A 14,809-nucleotide genomic window follows, 5' to 3' on the forward strand; every position below is an offset into this window, starting at 1 on the left:
TTACCTAGCTGTTCACAGTGAATATTTATCAATTGATAGTGTTTTGGGTAACTGACTTATTTATAAGATAACAACTTGATTGATAAGTATTCTCAGGCCAAGTTTCATCTGTCAGCATTTAAGGTGGGGATGGTTGTTTGAATAATTGGTTTTATTTCCTTGGCAGTGTCTGTAAGGCAGAGCTGAAGGGAAAATTTTGAATGTTACTTTTAGGAAATTACAAGGTGACCAGAAAATAATTTTTTCTCCAACCATAGTTGCCAGTGCCATTACTATTCACTATATTAGCATTTTTCCAGTCAGAAATGCAGACTCGTAAGTGTAAGGTCACTTTTCTTACAACAGTGATTCACTATGTATGAGTTTTGGTAATCTGGAGAGATTAAACAATACATTTCTTAGATTTCCTCTTGAAATGAATTGGTCAGGTATTTTAATTTAGGCAAAATGATTTTCCTATGAAAAAATCCAATCATTAGCATTTTTTAAAATGCTAAATATGATTATAAAATATAAGCTTTGTCCCTAAAATTTTTGTAATGAAGAAGTGAGAGATAAATGGTGAAAAAGGTTTAGTTGAAGAAACAAAAAAGATGTTTTTTGGCCTGTATGTTCCTTCTTTTCCTAGTAATTTGTGATAATTACACTGAGGAAATCCCAATGACTAAACTGGCTAATGGTGGTTTTTGATAATTACAGGTTCCCAACATTGTTAAGGCTCTTCACAAACAGATGAAGGAGAAGAGTGTGAAAACTCGACAGTGTTGTTTTAACATGTTAACTGAGCTGGTAAATGTATTACCTGGGGCACTCACACAGCACATTCCTGTGCTTGTACCAGGTAGGAAAAGTAATAAGGAGTTGAACTTAGAAGTTATAATTCCTATCACAAATTTAATGTCTTTAGTCATAAAATGTGAAAAGTAAAAAAGTTATAACCACAAAATTACATTCAGTTTCTTAACTGATCATATTGAACACTAATTTATTTTTAAGAAAAATTGGATAAGCTTATAGCTGAAGTGTTAGGAGCTTATTTTTATCTTTGTTTATAGATATCTATATAAAATGTAACTGAGGAAAATTTTTTAGAAGAAATTTGAAACATTCAATTGTTCAACAGTTAAAATACATTTTGTGGTATCTTAAAATGCATCGGGAATGATTCTGGATTTTCTTTGTTAACATTTTAGGAATAATATTCTCACTGAATGATAAATCCAGCTCATCTAATCTGAAGATTGATGCTCTGTCATGTCTGTATGTGATCCTCTGTAACCACTGTCCTCAAGTCTTCCATCCTCATGTTCAGGCATTGGTTCCTCCAGTGGTGGCTTGTGTTGGTGATCCATTCTACAAGATCACATCGGAGGCACTTCTTGTTACCCAGCAGCTTGTCAAAGTTATTCGTCCTTTAGATCAACCTTCTTCATTTGATGCAACTCCTTACATCAAAGATTTATTTACCTGTACTATCAAACGGTTAAAAGCAGCTGACATTGATCAGGAAGTCAAAGAGAGGGCCATCTCCTGTATGGGACAAATCATTTGCAGCCTTGGAGATAATCTAGGTAGTGATCTGCCTAGCACACTTCAGATTTTCCTGGAGAGACTGAAGAATGAAATTACCCGGTTAACAACAGTGAAGGCTTTGACCCTGATTGCTGGTTCTCCCTTGAAGATAGATTTAAGACCGGTCCTGGGAGAAGGGGTACCTATTCTTGCTTCTTTTCTTAGGAAAAACCAGCGAGCTTTGAAACTGGGTACCCTTTCAGCTCTAGACATCCTAATTAAAAACTATAGTGACAGCTTGACAGCTGCCATGATTGATGCTGTTTTGGATGAGCTTCCACCTCTTATCAGTGAAAGTGATATGCATGTATCACAGATGGCCATCAGCTTTCTGACTACACTAGCTAAAGTGTACCCCTCTTCCCTTTCAAAGATAAGCGGATCCATTCTCAATGAACTTATCGGGCTTGTGAGATCACCTTTGCTGCAGGGAGGAGCACTCAGCGCCATGTTAGAATTTTTCCAAGCTTTGGTTGTAACTGGAACAAATAATTTAGGGTACATGGATTTGTTACGTATGTTGACAGGCCCAGTTTATGCTCAAAGCACAGCACTTACTCACAAGCAGTCTTACTATTCCATTGCCAAATGTGTAGCTGCCCTTACTCGAGCATGCCCAAAAGAGGGACCAGCTGTAGTAGGTCAATTTATTCAAGATGTCAAGAACTCAAGGTCTACTGATTCCATTCGTCTCTTAGCTCTACTTTCTCTTGGGGAAGTTGGGCATCACATTGACTTAAGTGGGCAACTTGAACTTAAATCTGTAATATTAGAAGCCTTCTCTTCTCCTAGTGAAGAAGTCAAATCAGCAGCATCCTATGCATTAGGTAGCATTAGTGTTGGCAATCTTCCTGAATATCTGCCATTTGTCTTACAAGAAATAACCAGTCAGCCCAAGAGGCAGTATCTTTTGCTTCATTCCTTGAAGGAAATTATTAGCTCTGCATCAGTGGTAGGCCTTAAACCCTATGTTGAAAACATCTGGACCTTACTACTGAAACACTGTGAGTGTGCAGAAGAAGGAACCAGGAATGTTGTTGCTGAGTGCTTGGGTAAACTCACTTTAATTGATCCAGAAACTCTGCTTCCAAGGCTTAAAGGGTACTTAGTATCAGGTAGGTACATAAGCTTTCTGAATAAAAGGAATATGTCCTTTGTTATGGATACTTGTTAATTATTTTATATGTGAATATTGTAATTAAATAGAAAAAAAGATCTTGGCATTTTTGAGGGCTAGGTACCACTAAGCAGTAAGACACTAATGAATATATAATGAATTCATGGAGTCACATAAAACTTCAGATTTCGGTTACTCATCACAGGTACATATTTAGCCAAATGATTGTTAAATTCATTTCTATTTAATAGATAAGAAATACCTATATAATTTAGTAGTGAATATTCCACTTTTGTGCTATTTTCTCCACTTTTGAAGAACACGAAAACTCATCTGTTTGGATTACTATTATGTACTAAGGTACTTCCTAATGCTGTTAAGTATTTATGGTTATAAAAGCTTACAAGTGCTAACAACCATAAGCAAAATACTTTTCTCTGAAGTGAGTGTCATTTGTGGTTCCTGAGATTCACTGGAATGTCTCAGCCTATTTTGACAAGTCGAACTTGATACAAGTGATGATGCTTTGGATGTATTTGAAATATTTAGTTAAGGGAATATAATTAGAAAGTGTCTGAAAAGTGATGCTAATCATTGCTTTTTGTGTGTCTAAAAATTAAACTTAAAAGGTTTATAAGCCAAGCAAGTATATTTTTCCTGATGTCTCCCCCCCCCCCATTTTGTTTTGTTTAATTTAATGATAATGGAAAGAGTTAAGTTGGACAGAGTTGTCCTGTTGGTAGAATATAAAGTCAAAGGGAATTTTCCATATTATAAACTAGTCAGTAAACATTTTGATTCTTCATTGTCCTAAGAAAATGTTTTTAATACTATTGTACTCTAAATACAAATTAAGGAAGTAGAAACTTTGGTTCACTATCAACTTGAAAATAATTATTGATATGATTTTTAGTGGTCTTTATACCAATAATTTACTCCCCTTTGTTAGGCTCATCTTATGCCCGAAGTTCAGTGGTTACAGCTGTGAAGTTTACTATTTCTGACCATCCGCAGCCCATAGATCCACTACTAAAGAATTGTATAGGTGAGTATGGACAAACAATATCTTTCTGATTAACTTAGATTTTGGAAAGATTTGGAACTACTTGCTATCTTGGCCAAGGTCACACAGGTAGTATTATCAGTGTTGGTTAGTTGGTAGTATCAGAACCCTTGTTAAATCTTCCAACATAGTACAGTGTATTGGGTCTAAAATCTGTGAGCTTAAAAAATTCCTCTTTCCACACATCATGAAACTGATCAGATTTAAATGGAGGGGAAGAGGAAAGAAGAAAAAGTAGGATTCATCTATTGTTCCTCTATTGAAAAAAGGACTCAATTATTTTTTGAGAAGATTCAGTACACAGGTAAGCTTCAGTCCATGGTAAATAAGCACTACTGTTTGGAGAGGAATGAATTCTCTTAGAATACTCATTATACTACAAACAGTAGTTTAGTAATTGCTTTATGATTTATCTTTGCTCTGAGTGTAGTCTCTGTAACTAGATATTTAGGTACATGGATGCTAATCCAACCTCTTGATGCTACCCTGTGGGGTCTTGGGCAAGAGCATACATTTCTGGACTGCAGTTTCCTAATAGTATTGAATTAGTCTAAAAGACAAGATGCTTCAGCTCTAAAATTCTGTTTTTCATTAAAAAGGTTGTTTCAATTTTATAAAATACTGACAAATACTCTACTGTGTTCCTTGTTTTTGTTTCTTTTTCCTTTTTTAAAAGAGGAGTCTTATAGGGAAACGACTCGAGGACCTAGTTAGTATCTATTCCAGGCTCCATTGCATTGATGGTTAATCCATTAAGGGTTAAAGTTGATTTGCCACCTTACGTTTCCTCTTCTTAGTCTTTTAAAAACTGATGCTTTTCTAGTTGTTTGACTTCAGTCATTTACAGTTGTAACAAAGTAAGCAGTTAAGCAGAAGTGACCAACAAAGCCATTTTGTGCCTGTAGTCTGTCCTTTTCTACCTACAGAAGGGATGTTCTCTTTTAGTCTCTTCTAGACCTTTGTTTTCAGTACTGCTGGGAAGATCATTCTTCTCAAGGTGGTAGGCTTTTTTTGCTTTTTGACTCCACCGCTTTTTTTTTTCCCCTGTATATTTGTGAAGGAAGGTGATACTGCATTTTCCTAGTTTGTCAGGTTAATTTTTATTGGAGAATGTTGAGGTAATCCATTGTATATTCTTACATAGGGAGAAATTGCCAATTTGTAGTCCATGCCCCCCTGCACCTTGTACCTTCCTTCATCCCCTTGTTGTTCTCTCTCTCCAATTTAGAATTTAAGATACCATGGCAGCTTCTTCTTAGAAATAAAGTTTGGAAAGGATAATGATAAAGGAAACACATTTATTTATTTTTTTTTTTAGGAAATAATTTTTTTCTTTTTTTTTTTATTTTTTTAATTTTATAGTATTTGATCATTTCCATGCATTTTTCATTAAAGACAAAGATCATTTTCTTTTCCTCCCTCCCACCCCCCCGTGGCCGACGTGTGATTCCACTGGTATCATATGTGTTCTTGACTTGAACCCATTGCCATGTTGTTAGTATTTGCATCAGAGTGTTCGCTCCGAGTCTAGGAAACACATTTAGAGATAAGAAATAATTGTAGTTTTCAGTCTGTATTGATTTTAAGTTTTCTTTCCTTACTTACAGGTGACTTCTTGAAAACTTTAGAAGATCCTGATTTGAATGTAAGACGAGTAGCCCTGGTAACATTTAATTCAGCAGCACATAATAAGCCATCTTTAATAAGGGATCTTTTAGATACTGTTCTTCCACATCTTTACAATGAGACAAAAGTTAGAAAGGAACTTATAAGAGAGGTAAGTTAAGTTAGACTATACTTAAATAAGCTTAAGTTTATGTTCTGCACACCTATATATAAAATCAAATTTTCTGTTTTATTAACAGGTAGAAATGGGACCATTTAAGCATACTGTAGATGATGGCTTGGATATAAGAAAGGCAGCTTTTGAGTGTATGTATACACTTCTAGACAGTTGTCTTGATAGATTAGATATCTTTGAATTCTTAAACCACGTTGAAGATGGTTTGAAGGACCATTATGATATTAAGGTGAGATATTTATATATCTTTATAAAATGTCTTGGAGAAATTCTGAGAAATACTAAAAGCACTTAATGAAATGTATGTTAGTAGCAATAGGAAAGTAGGGTTATTGGTCGTAGTTGCTATATGCATGAATACCCTTGCATCTGTAGTCATAGAATGCAATTTATAGTTAATGCATGGTAGTAATAACACAAGTGACTATCACTTGTGTTAGAGAAAAACAGACTGCTATTATCAGTGTGCATTTTTGAATAGCCTAATTGGAATAAGTGGGGGTAGACATCCCAGGAGGTTGTACTAGGCCAGAAATCATGCTGTGACAAGGTATCACGGTATTATTTACTGTTGGCATTTTCTCTCTTAGAATGATATATAATATACTTTACATAGTGAATTTCCTTCATTGTTGTAGTTCATAGTGATCTCTCCCTATTCTAGATTAGTATGATAGTATTGGCTGTATCACTCCATTTATCCGCTACTTTACATGCTACCTTGTGCTAGTAGTTAATTCTTGGGTATGTGTCCTAATTTCCCATCTAAATCCTAAGGTCTTTGAGGGTTCACATATGTATTTCTCTAATTCCCTTAATATGGAATTCCATGTAAATGATGGATTTTGTGTAAATGTTAATGCTAGAAATGTTGGTCCTTTTTATTAGATGTGATTTTGAAAGTGCCGTTTATTTCTGATTCAAAATATTATAGTCATTGAAACATCCTCAACTCTGTGAAAGAGGTGGATAATTTAGCAAAAATATATCTAGTTTATCAGATTTGCCTGTGTTTCTGTAACTTATGAGGCACTTAAAATCTTGGCATTTTGAAAAAACCTAATTTAAAAATGTTTACTTTTGGAAAAGAAACAGTATTTTTTATCCATAATTAAGATGTTTTGTTTACGAGCTTTCTTTTAAACTATTTTAGTATATACTGAAGAAACCTCTGATGAAAAAAAATGTGTTAATGGCAACAATTGCCAACCCAAATGAACAGTGATTTAAGGAAATGGAAAGATTTTCCCAATATTAAACCACAACTTAGAAAATTTATAGTAAAACTAGGTTTTAGAATCTACTATTAGTAAAGTATGGTTGTATGTTGATCATTTGTTATATTCAGTTAAAATCTTTGGATAATTGGGCAAGAAGTGGTATGTAATTAACTATAATTATTTGCTTCTACTATGTATTCAGTGGAAAAGAGAAATCCTCTTATGGACAGTGACCCATCATTTTTAAGTTGAGAGCCTTAAAAAAAAAATTAAAAAAAAAAAAAGGTTTTGGACCCCAAACTGATATATTTTCCTATTTCCATCTTCTATCAGCCAAAAAGCCCAAGGAGAGTTTATAGCATTCTAAGGATTGCACTTTTATGTTTAGTCGTTTCCAATAGGACCATATGGAACCTCCTTATAATGAAGCTTTGATAGTACTTTATATTCAGAAAGTTGTACTAAACTTTTGTTTATTTTTATTTCTAATAGATGCTTACATTCTTAATGTTGGTAAGACTATCTACTCTTTGCCCAAGTGCAGTACTGCAAAGATTGGACCGACTCGTTGAACCATTACGTGCCACATGTACAACTAAGGTAAATATTTAGGAGAGGTGACTTAAATGGAATTTGATGCTGCTTTTAGGTTCGTCAATTCTCCAAATTTTTTAAAGGTATGGGAATAGTCAGGTATTTTTAAAGGTATAGGAATAGACCAGACTTCAAATTTGCTTATCAAGATGAATCTTCAAATATCTGGCCTAATTAAATGAGTGAATGAATGAAAAAGCCTTTATTTAGCATTCATTGTATAGCATATACTCTGCTAAGCACTGGAGTTCAAAAACTCCTCACTCAGGAAGCTTATACTCTTAACTGAGGGAGAGACAGCATGTGAGAGAAAGTTCATCTGCAGAGGGCAGCATTAAGACCTATGTCAGATTATATGATGGTGGTACTCACTACAGTGCAGAGGAGCCAGACTTGGCAAGGCCTGGAGTTGGAGATTGCTAATGTTATAGACCAGATTATGATTTGGAATTTTACAAAGCTTCCAGAAAGGAAATGATTGTGCTTAATTTCTTCTCTTGGCTCACTGGTGCAGGTCAAAGCAAACTCAGTGAAGCAGGAGTTTGAAAAACAAGATGAGCTAAAGCGATCTGCCATGAGGGCTGTAGCTGCGCTCCTAACCATTCCAGAAGCAGAGAAGAGTCCACTCATGAGTGAATTCCAGTCACAGATCAGCTCCAACCCAGAGCTGGCAGCCATCTTTGAAAGTATCCAGAAAGATTCGTCATCCACTAACTTGGAATCAATGGACACTAGTTAGATATTTGTTCAACATGGGGACCATTACATTGAACGATGCACTGAATTGACAGGTTAATCATAAGAAATGGAAAGAGAAGTATCTAAACTTCACAATGTTCCACTTTTATTTTCTTTCATGGAGACAGTTTGGCTTTCTTCCATTGTTGCTTTTGTAGTTATTTCAAAAATATGTATTTCCATAATCCAAAGGTTGTAAAACTACTAATGTTTTAGTGGTTTGAGCCACATTTAAAATGGAAATAAAGTTAGAATTTATGGAGTATGGAATTAGGTTCCAGTATCCATTTGCCCTGTAATGTTTAGGATTAAAATGTTAAAATTTTGTGACCATGAATTTTCTTTCTTTTTATAATTCCTTCTTTCACTGTTTTAAAACAGAATCAGAAAAGCCTCAAGACAAATACCATGTTTTTGTATAACTTTTATTGTTTTTGTTCAATAATATAAATTGTTTTCTTTGGGCTGGCAGATAAGAATTTCTGTGTAAGATTTATTATACTGCAGAGAGTTTTGGCAGTTTAGAAGAACAGACATATAGAAGGTATCCTTTTCTAAAGTGGGGACTAGCAAGTAATACCCCTGTTGTACACACTAATTTTGCATGAGCAAGTTACAAATATATATTGTCTGTAAAGCAGCATGTGCAGTTTATTCATAATACAAGTTAAAATAAGTATTGTATCAGTGCAATTTTCAGATATTTATTTTTGCACAGAAAACATTTCTGGAGAGGATTAAATTGGTTTTCTTAATGTCAGTTTAAGAGAAATTTCAGATATTTTCAGCAAATCAAGTTCTTATGCCCTCAATCTTTTGCCACTTTTTTCTATTAATACTGTTTACTTTCTCATTTTAAATTTCAATATTTAAGCATTCACTTTTTCTCGTCCATTTTGTTTGTCTTCCCAGCTAGAAATTCTTGAGCCATATTCTTCATCCCTTTGGGTCTCTTTATATGTCCATTGTTATGACATTTTATGGCACAAATTTTTTTATTTTAAGGTAATTCTGTATCAGGTTACCAGGGCTTGTTAGCTAACGAGGATTTGTTCCCCCCCCTCCTTTGTGGAGTGTAATTTACATACTGTATTTGGTAAACATTATTTTACTTTTCCTGAATGTAGGACTTGTGCTGGAGGTAAAAAATCTCATGCAGTAACTCCTTATTTCACTAATTTTAAACACATACTTAAGCAATCTTTTCACTCTGTAGCCTCTTCCTACAAATGTGTGGTGCTCGTGTAATATAAAGCTGACTTCTGAAAATAAATGGCATCTCCCTAATGCTGTTCAAATATAGTAGTTTACATGTACTGAAAGAGGCAGCCAATAGGTTCACCAAATGACCAGTTTGAATGGGAAGCAATCAGATATTTGAAAACTGCACCCTTTGTTTTTGGAACTGTGAATTAGGAATATTTTCCCTGCTGTGTAACTTAACTGCTTGAAACATCTGCATATGCAGTGGTATTAATTAACAGCACATTGTAGTAATTAGTTATCAGCTTGATGCTCTTGATTTTGGATTTTCAGCTAATGCACAACACATTGCTATTCTATTGTTAAGGATGCGGACTGATACATTGAAATGGAATCTCAAATGAAGTTGCTGCCATTTCTACAGTTGGCAGTTGATATTCTTATAACATAATTTGCATAGACGTGTAATAGAAACTTATTTAGAGATGTTAGTATATTATGTACTATGCATTATCAAGGTGTAGATGTTGTTGGATATATTTAAATATTTGGTTTTCTGGTTTCACAATAAATGACGATAATACTGCAGGCTCTAGGACTGAATAGGACCTGGTTGACATGCATGGATTTTTGCGAATGCCATTGTTAATTACTTAAAGTTAAATCCAAGCACTTTCACACAATAGATTTTTCTTTAGTCTCAAGGTTTTTTTTTTTTTTAACTTTTGGAACACATGTTCTATTTTCTCCTGAGCTTGTAGCCTGCTTTTTATGATATATCTGGAATTCTATTTTTTAATACCAGAGGGGATGGTTGATGTTGCATTGAAATGAGAAAAAGACATGCTCCTTCTCTCAATTCTTGCCTCCAATTTATGTGCTGGATTAAACTGATTTACCTTAGTAACTGAACACAGTGTTAGTTGGAAAGAACATTAGTTAAAGGCCCTTGGACTTGACTGCCACTAATTATCCATCTGACCAGGGGCAGGCCACTTTAATTTTCCTGGCCCTTGGTTTCCTCATTTCTAAAGTAAAGGAAAGTCTGAGGAGTAAACCAGATTGCGTGTTAGATGACAATCAGTGCTGCATTCCATTTTTTACGTAATACTTAAGAGATCTGTAATTTTGTCCTTGTGAGTACTTCTCTGATGGCATTGATGATGACTTCTCTGTGACTTAAAAAGGTTTTCTCCAGTATGTCTTGCAGCTGAAAAAGCCATCAATTTGCAGCTAGCCTAAAGATGAGCCTCTTGGATTTTAGCAGTGTTATTAGTCTGTGATCAAATGACCTAAAGCTCATCACAGATCCTGTACATGAAGCCTTTCCATTTTGCCATGGTGATTGCTAGCTTCTGTGCTCCACTGAGCGCCTCTGAGAAACCTCCTCAGTCAGTCACCTGTTAGAGACTACAATGAGGCATTGAAATAGAATTTGAAGAGTTCGTGTTTTCAGAATATTTTATGCAAACACATTATAATGAATCCCAGGGGCATATTCCATTTTTATCATTCTGGAATTTTGTTGTGATTACATTATTAGAAGGCATAGTCTGTGAGGAATAGATATAGCTATTGCTCAGCTTCTCAAAGTCTGTAGTGACTTAAGGGAAGAAATGGTCTAAATACATGTATAGAAAGAGCCGTCATGCATCTGTCTATTTGTATTTCTTCCACCAAATTACTGATCCTTTGGTGTTGGTTATTTAAAAGCAGTTCCTAGTGCTGATAGAAAATATTTTCAAGAGCTGATGAGCTTTTCCCAGCTTAACTTTTACAATGAAATATTATAATTTTATGAATTTAATACCAAAAGGAACCTGGAATTTCTAGTGCAAGCTCTCTCTATATTTGTATGTATGTAGCCCAAAGAGTGTGTGACTCGCCTAATAGAGTCTTATATTTTCACGTACTTTATCAGTTATTAATCTCTCTCCCAAAGTAAATAGTAAACTCCTAAAGTCAAGCAGTTTTAAGAGTTGAAAAGGACCTCATTTAGTTAAGCCTCTTTCCTCATGCAGTGGTCTTCTAATGCATGTTAACACTTCTAGAGGAGATTTTTGTATTTTAGCAGGCAGCTCCTTTCCAATTTTGGCCAGCTTTTTAGAAAATTATACCTTGAACTAAAATCTTGTATGCTTTTGTTTTGCAAGTTCTTATTGGAGATGTTGAGAATCAGTTTGATTTTTCTGATAATAACCCTTAAAATATATTTTAACACTGCTCTCTTGGGGCCCATACAATGTCGTCTCCATTTACCACCCCTGGTTTGTAATAGTCCACTTTAGTATCCAAAAGTTTGAATGTGCCCTAATCAGCACAAGATAAAGTATTGATCTTAATACTCTGTCTCTTTATGTACCCTAAAATGATATTAATTTGACTCCGTACGTTTGTCTTGAACTAAAATGTGTGTTTCTGTCAAGCCTTGCTTTCCCCTGTGCCGTACTTATTTTCTTAATTTCTGTGTATGCCTTGACATCTTTTCCTTGCTTTTTTCCTGGTTAGGTTTGGCCCATCTTGCCAGTCTTTCTGCAAGTAAGGTACTGTTTCTGTTCTTTCACAATAACTATTGCTTCCAATATCACATCATCTGCAAATTGATAAGCATGCCTTCTCTATATCTTCATCTAAGTTATTGAGAAAACCATTAATGAGATGAGCCAGTAATAAATCAATCTTACACAGCAGAGAATTGTTCTGCAAATATTATATGAAAACAGACCTCGTTTAAAAAAATATGAATAAGAATAAAGAAAAGTTTTTTTTTACTAGTTATTAGCAATAAATTATAACCAGCCACTTGAAAGCAGTTTATAAGATCATAGATTTGGAGCTGAAAGGGACCTAAGAAGCAGTTGAGTCCATCCTCCCATTTTTAAAGACAGAGAAACAATCATACTGGAGGTTAAATGACTTTACCCCTTGACTCCATTGCTAAATATTTTCAGACAGGGCTTGAACCCAAGTCTAATAAAATACTAATAAATTAATATTAAATTACTAATTAAAATACTAATAAATAAATAAATGAAAACTAATAAACAACCTTCCATTTTAGAGTCAGTACAGGGTATTGGTTCCAAGGCAGAAGAGCAGTAAAGGCTACTCAATGGGGGTCACACAAATAGGAAGTATCAAGAGGTCAAATTTAAACCCAGGACCTCCCATTTCTTGGTCTGCCTCTCAGGTCACTAAACTACCCAGCTATCCCTTAACTCTTAAAACTAACTCTATCCTTTTTCATGTTATTCCATGAACTATGTGGGCATAGAAGTAACTGTCTTTGAGCTCCATTTTAATGATAATGCTAATGTGAATTTATAAGTTCTCCTTTAGTTCTCCTTTACAGTAATTCTGTCCATCTGTTCCCTCTGAGCAATAAAAATGGGATCATATGGATATTGTAGTTAAGAAGAGACAATAGATAATATGTTTACAGACTTCATTGAGCACTGACAAGTCTCCAAAGCTGAAGTGGCCTGACTCCAGTAATGAGTTTCCCATCACTGGAAGCCTTGAAGCAGAGGCTAGAAGATGTTGTGGATGGTGGAGATTGAGCTAGATCTCTGTGGCCTTTTTCAACTTGGGGATTTAAGATCTGGGCTAATTTCCCGCCTGGGCATCTTATTCTCTTTTAACTCCAGTGAACTCAAGACAATTATATTGGAGTAAAACTAAATAGATTACTTGGGAAACCCAAAAGAAAACGGGAGAAACAAGGAAAATGGGAAGTTCTATCTTCTGGTTTTCATTAGGATGTCTTTTCACTGGAGTGGATATGGGGGCGACTTTTAAATTATGAAATTATGGCTAGCTTAGGAAATTGGACACGGCAAATTCTGTACTAAAAACTTGGATGTAATTTGAACCCTCTTACACTTGGATTTGTAGCATATGTACCCTTCTGACCCAAGAGCAGCTGTCAATTAGTCACTATGTTTCCTTACAAAGGTTGAAAGTTTCTTCAATAATTCAGTTATACATTTTTTATTAAAGGTTAATAGTTTTAAGTACACAGGATCAATTAACTTTTTTTCCCCCTAACACTTGTCTTACTGTAAAGACAAATGACAAGCCAGTATGACAGCGGAGATCTCTTCAAGCCACCTACATCCAAGAGATGTTTCAAGTCTTCACAGATTCATACCAATGCGCCAAGCCATTTATGGAGCTTTAAGATAATTATTCATGGTCACTGGCTATGAAGTATCCCCAGATACTTGATTTATTATCTTGTTTTTAACTTAAAGAGGCAGCTATGTGGAATAGAGTGCTGCGCCTAGGCTCAGGAAGACCTGTAGACACTAGCCTAGTGTCCTGGCCAGGTCACCTAACCTGTTTGCCTTAATCCATGGTGGAAGGAAATGGCAAGCCACTCCTGTATCTTTGCCAAGGAAACCCCACAGAGTGTGGTTCATGGGATCACAAAGAACCGGACACGAACAACTGAACACCAGATTTAACTTCAAAAGGAAAGTGAACTAGTCCCATTTTCAGTAATGGTTTGAAATAAATGAGGCTTTCTTTTACATTTTAGTTAAACAAGAAATTTAATTGACTACCCCAAGTCTCAAATATTCTGTTTAATCAAGGTTTTACCTAATATTAAAGTTCTCAAAAGTTAAATAGGAAATCTAAATGAATATTCCAAGTCTCAGACATTCTATTTAATCAAGGTTTTGCTTCATATTAAAGTTCTCAAGTTGCCCTGAAGCAAATCAAATGTTACAGCTCTATCTTCAATGGCATTATTGGAATAGTCCATTTTGTTTTGACATCTTCCCCTCTACCCTTCAGTGATATCAACTTTAAAAAAGCCTATTGAACGCAGGTAAACCTAAAAAGGAAGTGGCATTTCCTCTTCCAAGAAAAGAATTTTCCAGTCACCTGGCAATAGTCTTTTCATGTTAGAGGCTGCAAAAATCCAACCTGGTGTAAGTGCTCTTTCAGGACAACCTTTTAAAGATGTTTTATCGAGATTTTTTTTTACCTCTGTGACTTCCCAGGGCCTCTTCCTACTGGAGGACTCTGCTAACAAGTTCAGTCTAGCAAAGCAGATGAGTACATTGAGCCTATCTAAAAACCTTTGCCTCTTTTTCATCTATTGTTTGTTCACTACCTGCGTGCCTGAGGGACTCCCCAGCCCCCTGCAGGCCCAGCCCATCCGCCAATGGAGCCCACAGAATGGAGGCAGTTTTGCCTCATTCTCTGAAGAGAATTCATATTCCCTCTGCTTTTCAAAACAGGAAGTAATGTTTTCTATCAAATTAAGATTTCTTGAACATCTGTTTGGCCTCATCACTGAAGTTTTAGTACTCCACAATGAACATTTCCCCATAACCCCTTTTATAATGTCTAATCTTTTCTCCCAAACAATATATAAGTTTGATATGTTCACAGAATATTGCAAGAGGAAATACTGACATTTTCTAGGTCAAATAAAGTAAATTTACAAGAATCCTTCTCTTAGGTGACTAATTTTACTAGATAAACCTTTC

The 14,809-nt window shown here is 35.2% G+C and overlaps 1 protein-coding gene across 1 annotated transcript in view; it reads left to right on the top strand.

Moving 5' to 3' along the window:
- Window positions 1–9,896, top strand: part of CAND1 (cullin associated and neddylation dissociated 1) — a 39,312-nt gene extending 29,416 nt beyond the window's left edge. Inside the window, exons 9-15 of the mRNA XM_001362185.5 lie at window positions 700–841; window positions 1,194–2,687; window positions 3,639–3,734; window positions 5,360–5,529; window positions 5,618–5,782; window positions 7,266–7,373; window positions 7,882–9,896. Coding sequence (XP_001362222.1) covers window positions 700–841; window positions 1,194–2,687; window positions 3,639–3,734; window positions 5,360–5,529; window positions 5,618–5,782; window positions 7,266–7,373; window positions 7,882–8,106 — 2,400 coding nt within the window. The 3' untranslated portion in view covers window positions 8,107–9,896. The remainder of the gene's footprint in view (window positions 1–699; window positions 842–1,193; window positions 2,688–3,638; window positions 3,735–5,359; window positions 5,530–5,617; window positions 5,783–7,265; window positions 7,374–7,881) is intronic.
- The last annotated feature ends 4,913 nt before the right edge of the window (window positions 9,897–14,809 follow it).

Source organism: Monodelphis domestica, chromosome 5 (genome assembly GCF_027887165.1).
Source record: "Monodelphis domestica isolate mMonDom1 chromosome 5, mMonDom1.pri, whole genome shotgun sequence".
NCBI classification, from domain to species: Eukaryota; Metazoa; Chordata; class Mammalia; order Didelphimorphia; family Didelphidae; genus Monodelphis; species Monodelphis domestica.